Source organism: Mustelus asterias, unplaced genomic scaffold (assembly GCF_964213995.1).
Source record: "Mustelus asterias unplaced genomic scaffold, sMusAst1.hap1.1 HAP1_SCAFFOLD_639, whole genome shotgun sequence".
NCBI classification, from domain to species: Eukaryota; Metazoa; Chordata; class Chondrichthyes; order Carcharhiniformes; family Triakidae; genus Mustelus; species Mustelus asterias.
Window position 1 is genome coordinate 44,454 of NW_027590588.1, and position 15,822 is coordinate 60,275.

The 15,822-nt window shown below is 47.3% G+C and overlaps 1 protein-coding gene across 1 annotated transcript in view; it reads right to left on the bottom strand.

The window, feature by feature from the left end:
* cars2 (cysteinyl-tRNA synthetase 2, mitochondrial) overlaps positions 1 to 15,822 on the bottom strand; it is a 72,441-nt gene that overhangs the window by 14,458 nt on the left and 42,161 nt on the right. Inside the window, exons 10-13 of the mRNA XM_078205249.1 lie at positions 14,435 to 14,501; positions 14,215 to 14,353; positions 12,502 to 12,625; positions 7,247 to 7,345 (exon numbers count right to left, since the gene is read on the bottom strand). Coding sequence (XP_078061375.1) covers positions 7,247 to 7,345; positions 12,502 to 12,625; positions 14,215 to 14,353; positions 14,435 to 14,501 — 429 coding nt within the window. The remainder of the gene's footprint in view (positions 1 to 7,246; positions 7,346 to 12,501; positions 12,626 to 14,214; positions 14,354 to 14,434; positions 14,502 to 15,822) is intronic.

Sequence of the window (15,822 nt, forward strand, 5' to 3'; positions counted from 1 at the left end):
GAACGTGCCGATTCCATACAGGCAGTGACCCAAGCCTGGAATCGAACTCGGACCTTGGCGCTGTGAGGCAGCAGTGCTAACCACTGTGTCACCGTGCCACCCGAATGCTGCTGGTGATTTGAGCAACTACCTGTTACAGCACAGTGGTTAGGCGTGGATTTCCTCGGCGTGGATTTCCTCCGGTGCTCCGGTTTCCTCCCACACTCCAAAGATGTGTATGTTAGATGGATTAGCCATGGTGAATGTGCAGAGTTATGGAGATAGGACAGGGGACAGGGCCTGGGTAAGATACTCTATCAGAGAGTCTGTGCAGATTTGATGGGCTGAATGGCTTCATTCTGCACTGTAAGGATTCTATTCTACCTTCCTTAGACTGAGTGTGAAATAATAGATTGTTCACAGAAAGATTTCCTCATTGCAGGTCAGCTAACTACTTTTTTATCCAATCACAATTGATAAGGGACAGTTGTTAATTTTCCAGGAACCAGTCAAAAAGACTGAGATATTTATTTACAAATGCTGTCTTTGAATTTGCGTGTCTCTGCCCTCCTGCCACAACCGAACACCCCTAACCCACCCATCCCAAAATCCCATAGCTCCGAAACCCCCACCGCCTTGCCACACTAACATTATAATAGTTGATCCAGTAGATAGACATCATGCTGCACAATATGACACACGCAAACACACATATGAGGTGCTCCTTATATAAAGCACAATGTCTCAGTTAGAAAGCAATAAATTAGCAGTTAGGACAACATCTGTTTTAGAAAACAGAGAAAGGAATTTCGGAAAATGCCAACAAGGAGGACATGCAAATGTTCTGAATAAAGTAGGAGCAATTCGCAAGCTGTGCCAACAAGAGGGAAAGCAAACCAATCCCTGTCTCAATTCCAGTCAACTATGCACACCACAAAACATGCAAAATCTAATATTTAGTAAAATATAATTAGCTGTGTCTGCCTCACAGTGGAATCTCATGTGATCCTGTCTGTCAGAATTGCCAAGTCTGGAACACCAGGAGCCAACTTATTCAGTTGAAAGTTCTCTGCAGTTTAACTGAGAAAGTACTTGTGAGCAAGACCCCCAGCAACAGAACCGTAAACCATGCAAACAATCTGACTGTATTGCTGGCCTCAGAAAGCCTCAAACTCCACACACTGAAGGAGTCCAGGCTCCTCAAGACACAGAGAATATCACAAATTGTCTTGCCCAACCTGCAAAGGGCCTCACTGGCCTGCTTGTAAGAGTGGGTGGCCAAAAGCAAGAGGTTGTTGTAGAACAATGACATCAAAAATATGTTAAAGGAATACATAACAAAAAGGAAGTGGTAAAAATCTGAGGTGGAAGCAGAATCTGTTCGAAACATTCAACAGATAGCTCAATGCTTGAAGGAGAACAAAAGGCCAACATTCTGGTTGGGAGAGCCTTTCATAAAAATACAAGCGCAACAAACTGATTCTGCTGCAGATTTCTAGCACTTTCTGTTTTAACTGGAGTCCAAGCCAAAGAGGGCATTAATACGTTGTTCCATTCACATTTCAGCTTGGGTCTGCAATTGAAGCAATAGTCTCAGCAGAAGGTTCCCTCTTATTTACAATCCACCAGTGGGAGGTGTGTCCGGGATGTTGGACACCATTCCTGTGTTGCCCAGTCATACAATTAATACGCACAGAAAAAGGCCATTCAGTCTATTGAATCCATGCAAGCTCTCTGTAGAGCAATCCAGTCAGCCCCAGTCCCCTGAAGCCCTTCAAGTTTATTTCCCTCAAGTGTCTGTTCAACTTTCACCCTGACTGAGGACCAGAGGGTCAGCAGAATAGAAACATAGAACAAAGCAAGCAATTTCTCCACTCTATAAACTAAATTTTGAAATGTTTGCCTGTCGAATCATTGTCAAATGATTACTACAATGGGAACACTGAAAGAGATGTTACGCTTCTGCTGGATGGAGAGATAGATTATCTGCACAGCATACGAAATTCCAGTTAGTCCAGCCTCCCCATGCAAACTGATAGCACCAAAACATCCAAACCCGGAATCACAACTGCAGTGTTAGGAACTTGCTGTCAGTCAGCTGGTTCTAGCCCAGCTGAAACAATCGCACCAGAATCACAATCTCATTACTAAATCAAAGCAAGGGAATTAAAACCAGACCAGAGATGGGAGAACAGGAGGAAAATCAAAACTAGAAAATTGGGGAGCAGGCAGGAGGCATATATAGAACTATATATTACTGCACCAAAGGAGACCATTCAGCCCATCGTGCCTGTACTGGCCCTTTGAAAGAGCTGTTCAATTAATCCCACTCCTTGCTTTTTCCCCAATACAATGTAAAATTTCATCCTACTGGCATTTATCCAATTCACTTTTAACGTTATAATTGAATCTCTTTCCAATGCCTTTTCATGCATTTCAGATCACAACTCGCTGCTTCAAAATTTGTTCCTTCTTGTCACCTCTGATCCTTTTGTAAACCACCTGAAATCTGTGTCTTTACCATCTTTATCTGTGTCTTACCGATAACCCTCTGCCACTGGAAACAGGTTCTCCTGAGTTGTGAGAAGGATATTAAAAGGCGTCAGGGGGATTTAGACAGGCTCAGTGCATGAGCAAGAACATAGCAGATGGAACATAATGTGGAAAAATGTGAAGTTATTCACTTTGCGAGGAAAAGCAGAAATGCAGGGTATTTCTTAAATGGGAGAGATTGGGAAGTGTGAATTTCCAAAGGGACCGGAATGCCCTGTTCATGAGTCACTGAAAGCTCACGGTACAACAAGCAAATCAGAAGGCAAATGGTGAGTTGGCCTCTATGGTAAGGGCATTTTCACAGTAACTTCATTGCAGTGTTAATGTAAGCGTATTTATGACACTAATAAATAAACTTTAAACTTTAAGAGGAATGAAGAGATCCTGCTGTAATTGTAGAGAACTTTGCTGAGATTGTACTCGGAGTATTGCGAACAATTTTGGTCTCCTGACCGAAGGAAGGACATACATGCCATGGTTTAAAGTTTATTTATCAGGGTCACAAGTAGGTTTACATTAATACTGCAATGAAGTTACTGTGAAAATCCCCTAGTTGTCAACTCTGGCGCCTGTTCGGGTACACTAAGGGAGAATTTAGCATGGCCAATGCACCTAACCAGCATGTCTTTCAGACTATGGGAGGAAACCGGAGCACCTGGAGAAAACCCACGCAGACACAGGGAGAATGTGCACACTTGGCACAGACAGTGACCCAAGCCAGGAATTGAACCCGTCCCTGGCGCTGAGGCAGCAGTGCTAACCACTGTGCCACCATGTCGCTGTGAGGCAGCAGTGCTAACCACTGTGCCACCATGTCGCTGTGAGGCAGCAGTGCTAACCACTGTGCCACCATGTCGCTGTGAGGCAGCAGTGCTAACCACTGTGCCACCATGTCGCTGTGAGGCAGCAGTGCTAACCACTGTGCCACCATGTCGCTGTGAGGCAGCAGTGCTAACCACTGTGCCACCATGTCGCTGTGAGGCAGCAGTGCTAACCACTGTGCCACCATGTCGCTGTGAGGCAGCAGTGCTAACCACTGTGCCACCATGTCGCTGTGAGGCAGCAGTGCTAACCACTGTGCCACCGTGTCACTGTGAGGCAGCAGTGCTAACCACTGTGCCACCGTGTCACTGTGAGGCAGCAGTGCTAACCACTGTGCCACCATGTCGCTGTGAGGCAGCAGTGTTAACCACTGTGTCACCGTGTCACTGTGAGGCAGCAGTGTTAACCCACTGTGTCACCGTGTCACTGTGAGGCAGCAGTGTTAACCACTGTGCCACCATGTCGCTGTGAGGCAGCAGTGTTAACCCACTGTGTCACCGTGTCACTGTGAGGCAGCAGTGTTAACCACTGTGCCACCATGTCGCTGTGAGGCAGCAGTGTTAACCCACTGTGTCACCGTGTCACTGTGAGGCAGCAGTGCTAACCACTGTGCCACCATGTCGCTGTGAGGCAGCAGTGCTAACCACTGTGCCACCATGTCGCTGTGAGGCAGCAGTGCTAACCACTGTGCCACCATGTCGCTGTGAGGCAGCAGTGCTAACCACTGTGCCACCATGTCGCTGTGAGGCAGCAGTGCTAACCACTGTGCCACCATGTCGCTGTGAGGCAGCAGTGCTAACCCACTGTGCCGCCCCTGGAAGGAGGGAGTGTAACAAACGTTCACCAGACTAATTCCTGAGAAAGCATGATGGTCTTATGAGGAGAGATTGGGAAAACTGAGCCTGTATTGTCTAGAGTTGAGGAAAATTAGAGGTGATCTCATTGAAATAAACAACATTCTTACAGGGCTCAACAGGATGGAAGCAGGATGTTTCCCCTGGCTTGTGTGGGGGCAGTGGCCTAGAACCAGGGGACACAGTCTGAGAATAAGGCTGAGTCATTTAGGGCTGAGATGAGGAAACATTTCTTTACAAGGAGGGTGATGAATCTTTAAAATTCTCTACTCCCAAGGGCTGGGCAGGCTCAGTCGTCGAGTATGTTCGAGACAGAGATTGACAGATTTATTAAAGATATCGAGGGATCCGGGGATAGTGCACGAAAACGGCATCGAGGTAGATTATCAGCCATGATCACATTGAATGGCAGAGTAGGCTGAAGGGGCTGAATGGCCTACTCCTCCTAACTACTCCTCCTTCCTATGAATTCAAAACATATAGACAAATTGTACTGTAGGAATTAAATTATCATCCTTGTTCATTAAAGTGTCAAAGAAATGTCAAATTAGAAACAGGAAACTATGTCTTTAAGTGTTAACCCGAGGCCTCGTTGCGTTCCCAAGACGATGTCAAAGATCCCACAGCCACTATTTTGAAGAACATCAGTTGAAATCTCTCCATTATCCCAGGGAATACAAATTCCTCAATTATCACCAATAACAGATTATGCGGCCAATATCTCATATCCATTTGTGGGATCTTTCTGTGCACAGATTTGCCACCTTGTTTCCAACAGGAAAACAGTGACTACACTTCAGAAGTACTTTATTGATGGTCAAGCACTTGGGAACATCCTGGGGTCATGACAGGCACCATATAAATGGAATCTTACACACTCCCTGCAACTGGACATTTTGCAGCAGCATGCTTGTACCTGCAGTTGTCAAATTAAGAAAAGGATGTTTTTAAAACCAAGTACCAATAACATGATTACAGATTATGCCAAGGTTCTTTGGGTACTCAACTGACAAAGCACAGCAGCACACTCGTGTAATTTTGAGCGACATTCTAATATCCGATTAGTTAAATCCTGCACCAGAATGTGACTAGCTAAAGCTTGCTCTAAGCAAAACAAATTAAATTCTCAGTTGTGAGTTCATCTGAGGGAGTCTGCACTGTCAGAGCATCAGTACTGAGGGAGATGCAGTGGTATTTGTCGCGGTTCATCCCGAGCAGCTCGGTGACGCAGGACTCTGTGCTCTACGGGCTGTTTCCGGGGACGCACACCGAGACAAATATCAACTGCTGCTGGAGGGTCATCAACTCAGTGAAGGACGCGCTTTGGTCCGCCCGAAACTTGCTGATCTTCCAGCTGAAAGAATTGTCCTCGACCGAGTGTTGCAGACTGGCACATTCCAAGGTCCAGGACTACGTGCTCAGGGACGCGCTCAAGCTTGGGGCAGCCGCCGCCAAGGCACAATGGGGAAAGGCCACCGTGTAAAGCGTCTCAACCGAGGCAGACCGAGGGCCGGGTAACTGCAGAATACCCTCGGCCTGCGTAACTGTGTGCCAACCTGAAAAATAACGGCACACAGTAAACTCTGATGTGTGTACATAGTTTTAAGTAATGAAATGTAATGAATGTAATGTTTTTGTAAATAAGCACTGTATTGTACTGTAAAAATGATTCTTTTTTTTGCACTGTTTGTAACTTTTGGATCTGTCGTTTGTAATGTTTTATCTGTGAGTTTTTTTTGAATAAAGTATATTTTTGAAATTAAAAAAAAAATCAGTACTGAGGGAGTGCCGCACTGTCAGACGATCAGTACTGAGGGAGTGCCGCACTGTCAGAGCATCAGTACTGAGGCAGTGCTGCACTATCAGAGGGTCAGTACTGAGGGAGTGCTGCACTGTCAGAGGGTCCGTGCTGAGGGAGTGTTGCACTGTCAGAGAGTTAGTACTGAGGGAGTGCTGCACTGTCAGAGGGTCCGTACTGAGTGAGTGCTGCACTGTCAGGAGGTCAGCACTGAGGGAGTGCTGCACTGTCAGAGGGTCAGTACTGAGGGAGTGCTGCACTGTCAGAGGGTCAGTACTGAGGGAGTGCCGCACTGTCAGAGTGTCAGTATTGAGAGAGTGCCGCACTGTCGGAGGGTCAGTATTGAGGGGGTACTGCACTGTCAGAGAGTCGGTCCTGAGAGAGTGTTGCACTGTCAGAGGGTCAGTACTGAGGGAGTACCACACTGTCAGAGGGTCAGTACTGAGGGAGTGCCGCACTGTCAGAGGGTCAGTACTGAGGGAGTGCTGCACTGTCAGAGGGTCAGTACTGAGGGAGTGCTGCATTATCAAAGATTACAGAGGTTCAGGTGGATTAATAAAAATCCCATCAATTCCCAGTGGGTTTAATAATTTCAGATATTCTTTGTGTTCGTAAAGATGGACAAACTTGCATTAATATAGCGCCTTTCACAAGCTCAAGCTGTCTCAAATCACTTTGCAGTCAATGAAGTCCTTTTGCAGTTTAGTCACAGTTGCAATGTGGAAACTTCAAAGAATTGTGTGCTCGAACAGCCATCACTCAGCGCTGTGCTTTCCTCCATCATTCTCTCTCTGTGGATCCACTGTCAATCCAGCCACCTTGTAAACAAAACCTACAACATGGAAACAGGTCACTCTGCCCATCCAGTTCCTGCTAGCATTTAACCTCCACTTGAGCAAATGGTAAATACCGGGTGTGGAGAACATTGACATCAGCATTATGAAGCAGACAAAGGCACTGCCTTGCCCATTGGATTCAATCTGCTAACAGGTATAATACATGGCAGTGAAGATCACCTAGAACTCAGATTGAAAATCCTCATCAGCTGAAAAATAATTGAAAATTGTGGCTGCCTCAGGCATAGCCTGGAGTAAATGCTGATGGAATATCGTTCTCCTGGAAGCCAATATGCGGACCTATACAAGAGACTGCCTCAGTCGACTCAGACTTTATGCAAAGACGAAACCGACTTTGCAACACATGGAAAGTGTGCAAGACTTTCTGCACTGCAGTTCCTCACCTGACTTTCGCCAAGAGAAATACCAACAACATTCAGGAACCGCTCGATGTAGGAGATTATCGCCCCAAACACAACAGGACTCCGAGGGTAGCCTCCCTCCTGCCATAAACATAAAACACTGATTGTTAGGTTCGCTGCACTGCTCAAATTTCAGCAAAATTCATTCTCATTGCTCACTGATCGCAGAATGAACACCAATCGTCTCAGCTTTTGAAATCAGCTTTCTCTGAATTGTCCAATAGGATATTTTATGTCCACCCGAGGACAGATTGTGCCTCGGTTCAGGATGTCATCCAACAGCACCCCGACACTGTAGCACACAGTAAGAAGTCTAACAACACCAGGTTAAAGTCCAACAGGTTTATTTGGTAGCAAAAGTGGCTTTTGCTACCAAATAAACCTGTTGGACTTTAACCTGGTGTTGTTAGACTTCTTACTGTGTTTACCCCAGTCCAACGCCGGCATCTCCACATCATGAATACCTGTAGCACACCCTCAGTGCTGACTCTCTGACAGTGCGGCACTCATAGAGTCAGAGAGGTTTACAGCATGGAAACAGGCCCTTCGGCCCATCTTGTCCATGCCACCCTTTTATTAAAACCCCTAAGTTAGCCCCAATTGCCCACATTTGACCCATATCCCTCTATACCCATCTTACCCATGTAACTATCTAAATGCTTTTTAAAAGATAAAACTGTACCTGCCTCTACTACTACCTCTGACAGCTTGTTCCTGACACTCACCACCCTCTGTGTGAAAAAATTGCCCCTCGAGACACTTTTGTATCTCTCCCCTCGCACCTTAAACCTATGCCCTCTAGTTTTAGACTCCCCTACCTTTGGGAAAAGATATTGACTATCGAGCTGATCTGTGCCCCTCATTATTTTATAGATCTCTATAAGTTCACCCCTCAGCCTCCTACGCACCAGAGAAAAAAGTCCCAGTCTATCCAGCCTCTCCTTATAACTCAAACCATCAAGTCCCGGTAGCCAGCTAGTAAATCTCTTCTGCACTCTTTCTAGATAATAATATCCTTTCTATAATAGGGTGACCAGAACTGTACACAGTATTCCAAGTGTGGCCTTCCCAATGTAATGGACAACTTCAACAAGACATTCCAACTCCTGTATTCAGTGTTCTGACCGATGAAACCAAGCATGCCGAATGCCTTCTCAACCACTCTGTCCACCTGTGACTCCACTTTCAAGGAGCTATGAACATGTACCCCAGGATGTCTCTGTTCTGTAACTCTCCCCAATGCCCTACCATTAACGGAGTAAGTCCTGCCCTGGTTCAATCCACCAAAATGCATCACCTCGCACTTATCTAAATTACACTCCTTCTGCCATTCGTCAGCCCACTGGTCCAATTGATCACTCCCTCAGTGCTGACCCTCTGACATGCGGCACTCCCTCAGTACTGGCCCACTGACAGTGCAGCACTCCCTCAGTACTGACCCTCTGACAGTGCGGCACTCCCTCAGTACTGACCCTCTGACAGTGCGGCGCTCCCTCAGGACTGACCCTCTGACAGTGCAGCGCTCCCTCACTACTGACCCTCTGACAATGGAGCACTCCCTCACTACTGACCCTCTGACAGTGCGGCACTCCCTCAGTGCTGACCCTCTGACAGTGCGGCACTCCCTCAGTACTGACCCTCTGACACTGCAGCACTCCCTCAGTGCTGACCCTCTGACACTGCAGCACTCCCTCAGTACTGACCCTCTGACAGTGCGGCACTCCCTCAGTACTGACCCTCTGACAGTGCAGCACTCCCTCAGTACTGACCCTCTGACAGTGCGGCACTCCCTCAGTACGGACCCTCTGACAGTGCGGCACTCCCTCAGTACTGACCCTCTGACAGTGCGGCACTCCCTCAGTACTGACCCTCTGACAGTGTGGCACTCCCTCAGTACTGACCCTCTGACAGTGCGGCACTCCCTCAGTACTGACCCTCTGACAGTGCGGCATTCCCTCAGTACTGACCCTCCGACAGTGCAGCACTCCCTCAGTACTGCCCCTCTGACAGTGCGGCACTCCCTCAGTACTGACCCTCTGACAGTGCGGCACTCCCACAATACTGACTCTCTGACAGTGCAGCACTCCCTCAGTACTGACCCTCTGACAGTGCAGCACTCCCTCAGTACTGACCCTCTGACAGTGCGGCACTCCCTCAGTAGTGACCCACTGACAGTGCGGCACTCCCTCAGTACTGACCCTCTGACAGTGCGGCACTCCCTCAGTACTGACCCTCTGACAGTGTGGCACTCCCTCAGTACTGACCCTCTGACAATGGAGCACTCCCTCACTACTGACCCTCTGACAGTGCGGCACTCCCTCAGTGCTGACGCTCTGACAGTGCGGCACTCCCTCAGTGCTGACCCTCTGACACTGCAGCACTCCCTCAGTGCTGACCCTCTGACACTGCAGCATTCCCTCAGTATTGACCCTCTGACAGTGCGGCACTCCCTCAGTACTGACCCTCTGACAGTGCAGCACTCCCTCAGTACGGACCCTCTGACAGTGCGGCGCTCCCTCAGTACTGACCCTCTGACAATGGAGCACTCCCTCACTACTGACCCTCTGACAGTGCGGCACTCCCTCAGTGCTGACGCTCTGACAGTGCAGCACTCCCTCAGTACTGACCCTCTGACACTGCAGCACTCCCTCAGTGCTGACCCTCTGACACTGCAGCATTCCCTCAGTACTGACCCTCTGACAGTGCGGCACTCCCTCAGTACTGACCCTCTGACAGTGCAGCACTCCCTCAGTACGGACCCACTGACAGTGCGGCACTCCCTCAGTACTGACCCTCTGACAGTGCGGCACTCCCTCAGTACTGACCCTCTGACAGTGCGGCACTCCCTCAGTACTGACCCTCTGACAGTGCGGCACTCCCACGGTACTGACCCTCTGACAGTGTGGCACTCCCTCAGTACTGACCCTCTGACAGTGCAGCACTCCCTCAGTACTGCCCCTCTTACAGTGCGGCACTCCCTCAGTACTGACCCTCTGACAGTGCAGCACTCCCTCAATACTGACTCTCTGACAGTGCAGCACTCCCTCAGTACTGACCCTCTGACAGTGCAGCACTCCCTCAGTACTGACTCTCTGACAGTGCAGCACTCCCACGGTACTGACCCTCTGACAGTGTGGCACTCCCTCAGTACTGACCCTCTGAAAGTGCGGCACTCCCTCAGTACTGACCCTCTGACAGTGCGGCACTCCCTCAGTACTGACCCTCTGACAGTGTGGCACTCCCTCAGTACTGACCCTCTGACAGTGCGGCACTCCCTCAGTACTGACCCTCTGACAGTGCGGCACTCCCTCAGTACTGACCCTCTGACAGTGTGGCACTCCCTCAGTACTGACCCTCTGACTGTGCGGCACTCCCTCGGTACTGACACTCTGACAGTGCGGCACTCCCTCAGTACTGACCCTCTGACAGTGCGGCACTCCCTCAGTACTGACCCTCTGACAGTGCGGCACTCCCTTAGTACTGACCCTCTGACAGTGTGGCACTCCCTCAGTACTGACCCTCTGACAGTGCGGCACTCCCTCAGTACTGACCCTCTGACAGTGCAGCACTCCCTCAGTACTGACTCTCTGACAGTGCAGCACTCCCACGGTACTGACCCTCTGACAGTGTGGCACTCCCTCAGTACTGACCCTCTGACAGTGCGGCACTCCCTCAGTACTGACCCTCTGACAGTGCGGCACTCCCTCAGTACTGACCCTCTGACAGTGCGGCACTCCCTCGGTACTGACACTCTGACAGTGTGGCACTCCCTCAGTAGTGACCCTCTGACAGTGCGGCACTCCGTTCCCTTCTGCCTCTAATGCTTGCCTAGTTTCCCCTTCAGTGTATCTATACAATATGCTTCAACCACTATGTGAGGTAGCAAGTTCCACAGCCTCACCACTCATAGAGTCATAGAGGTTTACAGCATGGAAACAGGCCCTTCGGCCCAACGTGACCATGCCACCCTTTTTTTTAAAACCCCTAAATTAATCCTAATTTCCCACATTTGGCCCATATCCCTCTAACCCCATCGTGCCCATGAAACTATCTAAATGCTTTTTAAAACATAAAATTGCACCCGCCTCTACTACTACCAGCAGCTTGTTCCAGACACTCACCACCCTCTGTGTGGAAACATTGCCCCCCTGGACACTTTTGTATCTCTCCCCTCTCACCTTAAACCTATGCCCTTTAGTTTTAGACTCCCCTACATTTGGGAAAAGATATTGACTATCTCGCTGATCTGTGCCCCTCATGATTTTATAGACCTCTATAAGATCACCCCTCAGCCTTCTACGCTCCAGAGAAAAAAGTCCCAGTCTATCCAGCCTCTCCTTATAACTCAAACCATCAAGTCCCGGTAGCATCCTAGTAAATCTCTTCTGCACTCTTTCTAGTTTAATAATATCCTTTCTATAATAGGGTGACCAGAATTGCACACAGTATTCCAAGTGTGGCCTTACCAATGTCTTGTACAACTTCAACAAGACGTCCCAACTCCTGTATTCAATGTTCTGACCGATGAAACCAAGCATGCCGAATGCCTTCTTCACCACTCTGTCCACCTGTGACTCCACTTTCAAGGAGCTATGAACATGTACCCCTAGATCTCTTTGTTCTGTAACTCTCCCCAACGCCCTACCATTAACTGACTAAGTCCTGCCCTGGTTCAATCTTCCAAAATCTATTTGGGTAAAGAAGCTTCTTCTGAATACCCTACTGGAATTCTCGGTCACTATCTTACATTGATGGCTCCTAGTTATGCTCTTCCCCACAAGGGAAACCATTATCTCTGTATCGGCTCTATTAAAACGTTTCACCCTCTGCCTTCTCTGGAGAGAAGAGACCCAGACTGTCAATCATGAGTTATATAGCTTCCCCTTTAATGCAGCTATACTATTCACTCAAACCATGGCATGTGGTGCCTTCGAAAAGACCAGCAATCCCTTTCACCAGCGTAGCAAAGTTATGTTTTGCACCAAATGAGATCTTAAGCTGAAAAACAAGAGTTTGTTTCCGATTAGTAAACATAATGAGACTTAATGTTCCCGAGTCTCTCATCTTTCTCACTCCTTCCCAAGAGAGCTGCAACATGAACTATCAAAGCACAGTGCAAACCCCCACCTCACCTCAACGAACCTAATGATGGTCTTGAAAAATCTACCGCACTCATCGTGGCTTTACCCTGAATAATGCACTACCTTCAGAGGGATTGTGAAATCCTAATGGGTTACCTTGGTAACTGCTTGAAGCTGTCTGTTGCCATGGTGAATGAGGTTCATAATTGAATCAGTAGCCCCTGGGGTGTCAAAATCATCAGCAAAGGCAGCCTGCACATTGACTTTAGTTGCATTTAACCTGGATACAAAACAAAAGAGCAGAGAACACAGGATTTACACTTTAAAAATAAAGGAAGAAAAACCCTATACATTTTTTGAGTCACAACAATAAAGGCACCATAAAATGATTGTTATTGGAAGCAGCTGATGCAGTTGCGGCCTAAAGAATGAAACCAGAGGGATAATTGTGTGATCCTGCACTCCCAGCAGGGTACACAGCTCTCAGGGAAACTGGGCACTGCTGCCAATGGCTTTTGTTTTGATTGAAATGGAAAATTGCAGGTGCTCTCAGAGAACCCACTTCCCCACTCGACAGCACTGAATCACACAGTCAAACCCTCACCATGGCTACTTTCTGATCAATATGCCAGCCAATTTATACCGGCTCATCATTACATCATAAGGCATTTGCAGAAAATTATTCTTTTTAGAAAATGTTGCTGTCTGCTGCAACAACTCAGCTTTGTGAGACAGCGTGCAATGTACACCAGCAGAATGGTGACAAGGAGAATTTCTAGCCATTTGACAAGCCTATTTCCTGATAACATGATTTTTAAAAGTCTGAGGGGGTCACAATTTGAGAGTAGCAGCACACAACAGTGTTTACAAGTCAAACAAATGTTAGCCTTGACTCAGTGGGTAGCACTCTCATCCTAAAGTCAGCAGGTCATTCTCACTTGACAGCTGAGCAGACAAATCAAGGTTGTACAGAGAGTGCATGGTATTGCAGGAGGGGTTAGTTTTTGGATGAAATCTATCTCAAAGAGCAGGTGGCAGGTTTCCCCAGTTTCATAGCCAATATTTATCCCTTAACCGCACCTCAAACAGATTATAGAAATCATCGAATCGAAATCATCGAAACCCTACAGTACAGAAAGAGGCCATTCGGCCCATCGAGTCTGCACCGACCGCAATCCCCCCATATCCCTACATATTTACCCACTAATCCCTCCAACCTACGCATCTCAGGACACTAAGGGGCAATTCAGCATGGCCAATCAACCTAACCCGCACATCTTTGGACTGTGGGAGGAATCCGGAGCACCCGGAGGAAACCCACGCAGACACGAGGAGAATGTGCAAACTCCACACCGACAGTGACCCAAGCCAGGAATCGAACCCAGGTCCCTGGAGCTGTGAAGCAGCAGTGCTAACCACTGTGCTACCGTGCAGGTCATTATCAGGTCATTATCACATTGTTATTTGTAGGAGTTTGTTGTTGTTTCTCTTCCCTTACGTAGTGGTGCGATAAGGCAGACTTTCATTAGTTCCCAGTGCGAGGTATCTTTTCCCAGAACAGGTCGCTAACTTGTCGCCAGAGGTTCATGGCTTGATACTCAACCTGTCGGTCTGTTATGAACGCACCTTCCTTGGCTATCAAGTCCTGGGGTGGGACTCGAACCCAAAACGTCTGGCTCAGAGGCAGGGACGCTACCCACTGCACCACAGGATCTCCCTTTGTAGAAGCTTGCTTTGTGCAAACTGACACTGCAATCCCTAAAATAATTACGCTTCAAAACTCCTTTATTGGTTGTAAAGCACTTTGGGATAACCGAAGATTGTGAAAGATGTTATAGAAATGCCAGTATTTCTATTTTTCTACCGTACCTTTCCCATAACAAAGTTTCATCGATCGATGGGCAGATCAACTGTCCTCTCATGTAGGCAGACGCATCATTGATGAAAGCTGAAATGGAGTGGAGAAGGTTTCCAGCTTCTGCCATGCTTGTATCACTGTATTCCACTGCTGCAGTTCAAAGAGAATACACATTCAGCAAGCTCTTCCCATCACATCAACTCTTTTTTCAAACTGCTAAAGCTTTCATACCTGATCTGTATTTTGATAGAAGACAAAACATTCGAAAATGATTTGCAGAAAAGTTTTCCAAGAGACTCTGGTTAACAATCAGATAAAGTAAAATGTTATAATTTTTGCATTATATATGTACCACAATGATAAGCTTTCTGTTTTTGCAATAACCTCACATTTATCCAAATTATACTGCAGCTGCCATTCATATACCCAGTCACTCAATATGCCCAAATCACACTGAGGCATCTCTGCATCCTCCTCACAGCTTACTTTCCAAGCTAGCTTTGTGTCATCTGTGAATGTGGAGATATTATATTTAGTTCCCTTATCTAAATCACTTATATTGTGAATAGCTGGGGTCCGAGCACTGATCTGTGCAGTACCTCATCAGTCACTGCCTGACACGTGGTAAAATAGCCGTTTATTCCTACTCTTTGTTTCCTTCTGCCATTCAGTGTTCTATCCATCTCAATACATTACCCCATATCCCATGCGCCTTTAATTTTACACGCTTATCTCTTGTATGGGATCTTGTCGAAAGCTTTCTGAAAGTCCAAATAAACCACATCCACTGGCTCCCAAGTTCTCTCCATTTCACAAAAACCATTTCTTTCACCTTTCACTGCCTTGTATTTAACTGCATATCCCATGTTTTCAGTTACAAATGGATTTGGTGACACACTGGGTGAGATTAGTTTGGAATTTGTAAGTGTCTGCGATTTCAAGGGGCAGTTTCTATTCATGATAATGCAAGTTATTTGGGACTGTCAGCAAGTGATAATTTCTGGCACCGTCTGTACAAGTTTCAGTACATTTAAGACATTTGTTTTGATCTCTTCTTCTCTATGTCTACATCATCAAATCATGGATGTTAGGGAACTTGGGGAAAAAAATAGTGATGTCTTGAGGAGTGTACATATTACAGAGGTGGTGGTGCTGGAAGCCTTAAAGCACATCAAGGTAGATAAATCCCCGGGACCTGATGAAGTGTATCCCAGGACATTGTGGGAGGCTAGGGAGGAAATTGCGGGTCCCCTAGCAGAGATATTTGAATCATTGATAGTCACGGGCGAGGTGCCTGAAGATTGGAGGGTGGCAAATGTTGTGCCTTTGTTTAAAAAGGGCTGCAGGAAAAAGCCTGGGAATTACAGGCCAGTGAGCCTCACATCTGTGGTGGGTAAATTGTTGGAAGGTATTTTGAGAGACAGGATCTACAGGCATTTAGAGACGCAAAGACTGATTAGGGACAGTCAGCATGGCTTTGTCAGTGGAAAATCATGTCTCACAAATTTGATTGAGTTTTTTGAAGGGGTAACCAAGAAGGTAGATGAGGGCAGTGCAGTTGATGTTGTCAACATGGACTTTAGCAAGGCCTTTGACAAGGTACCGCATGGTAGGTTGTT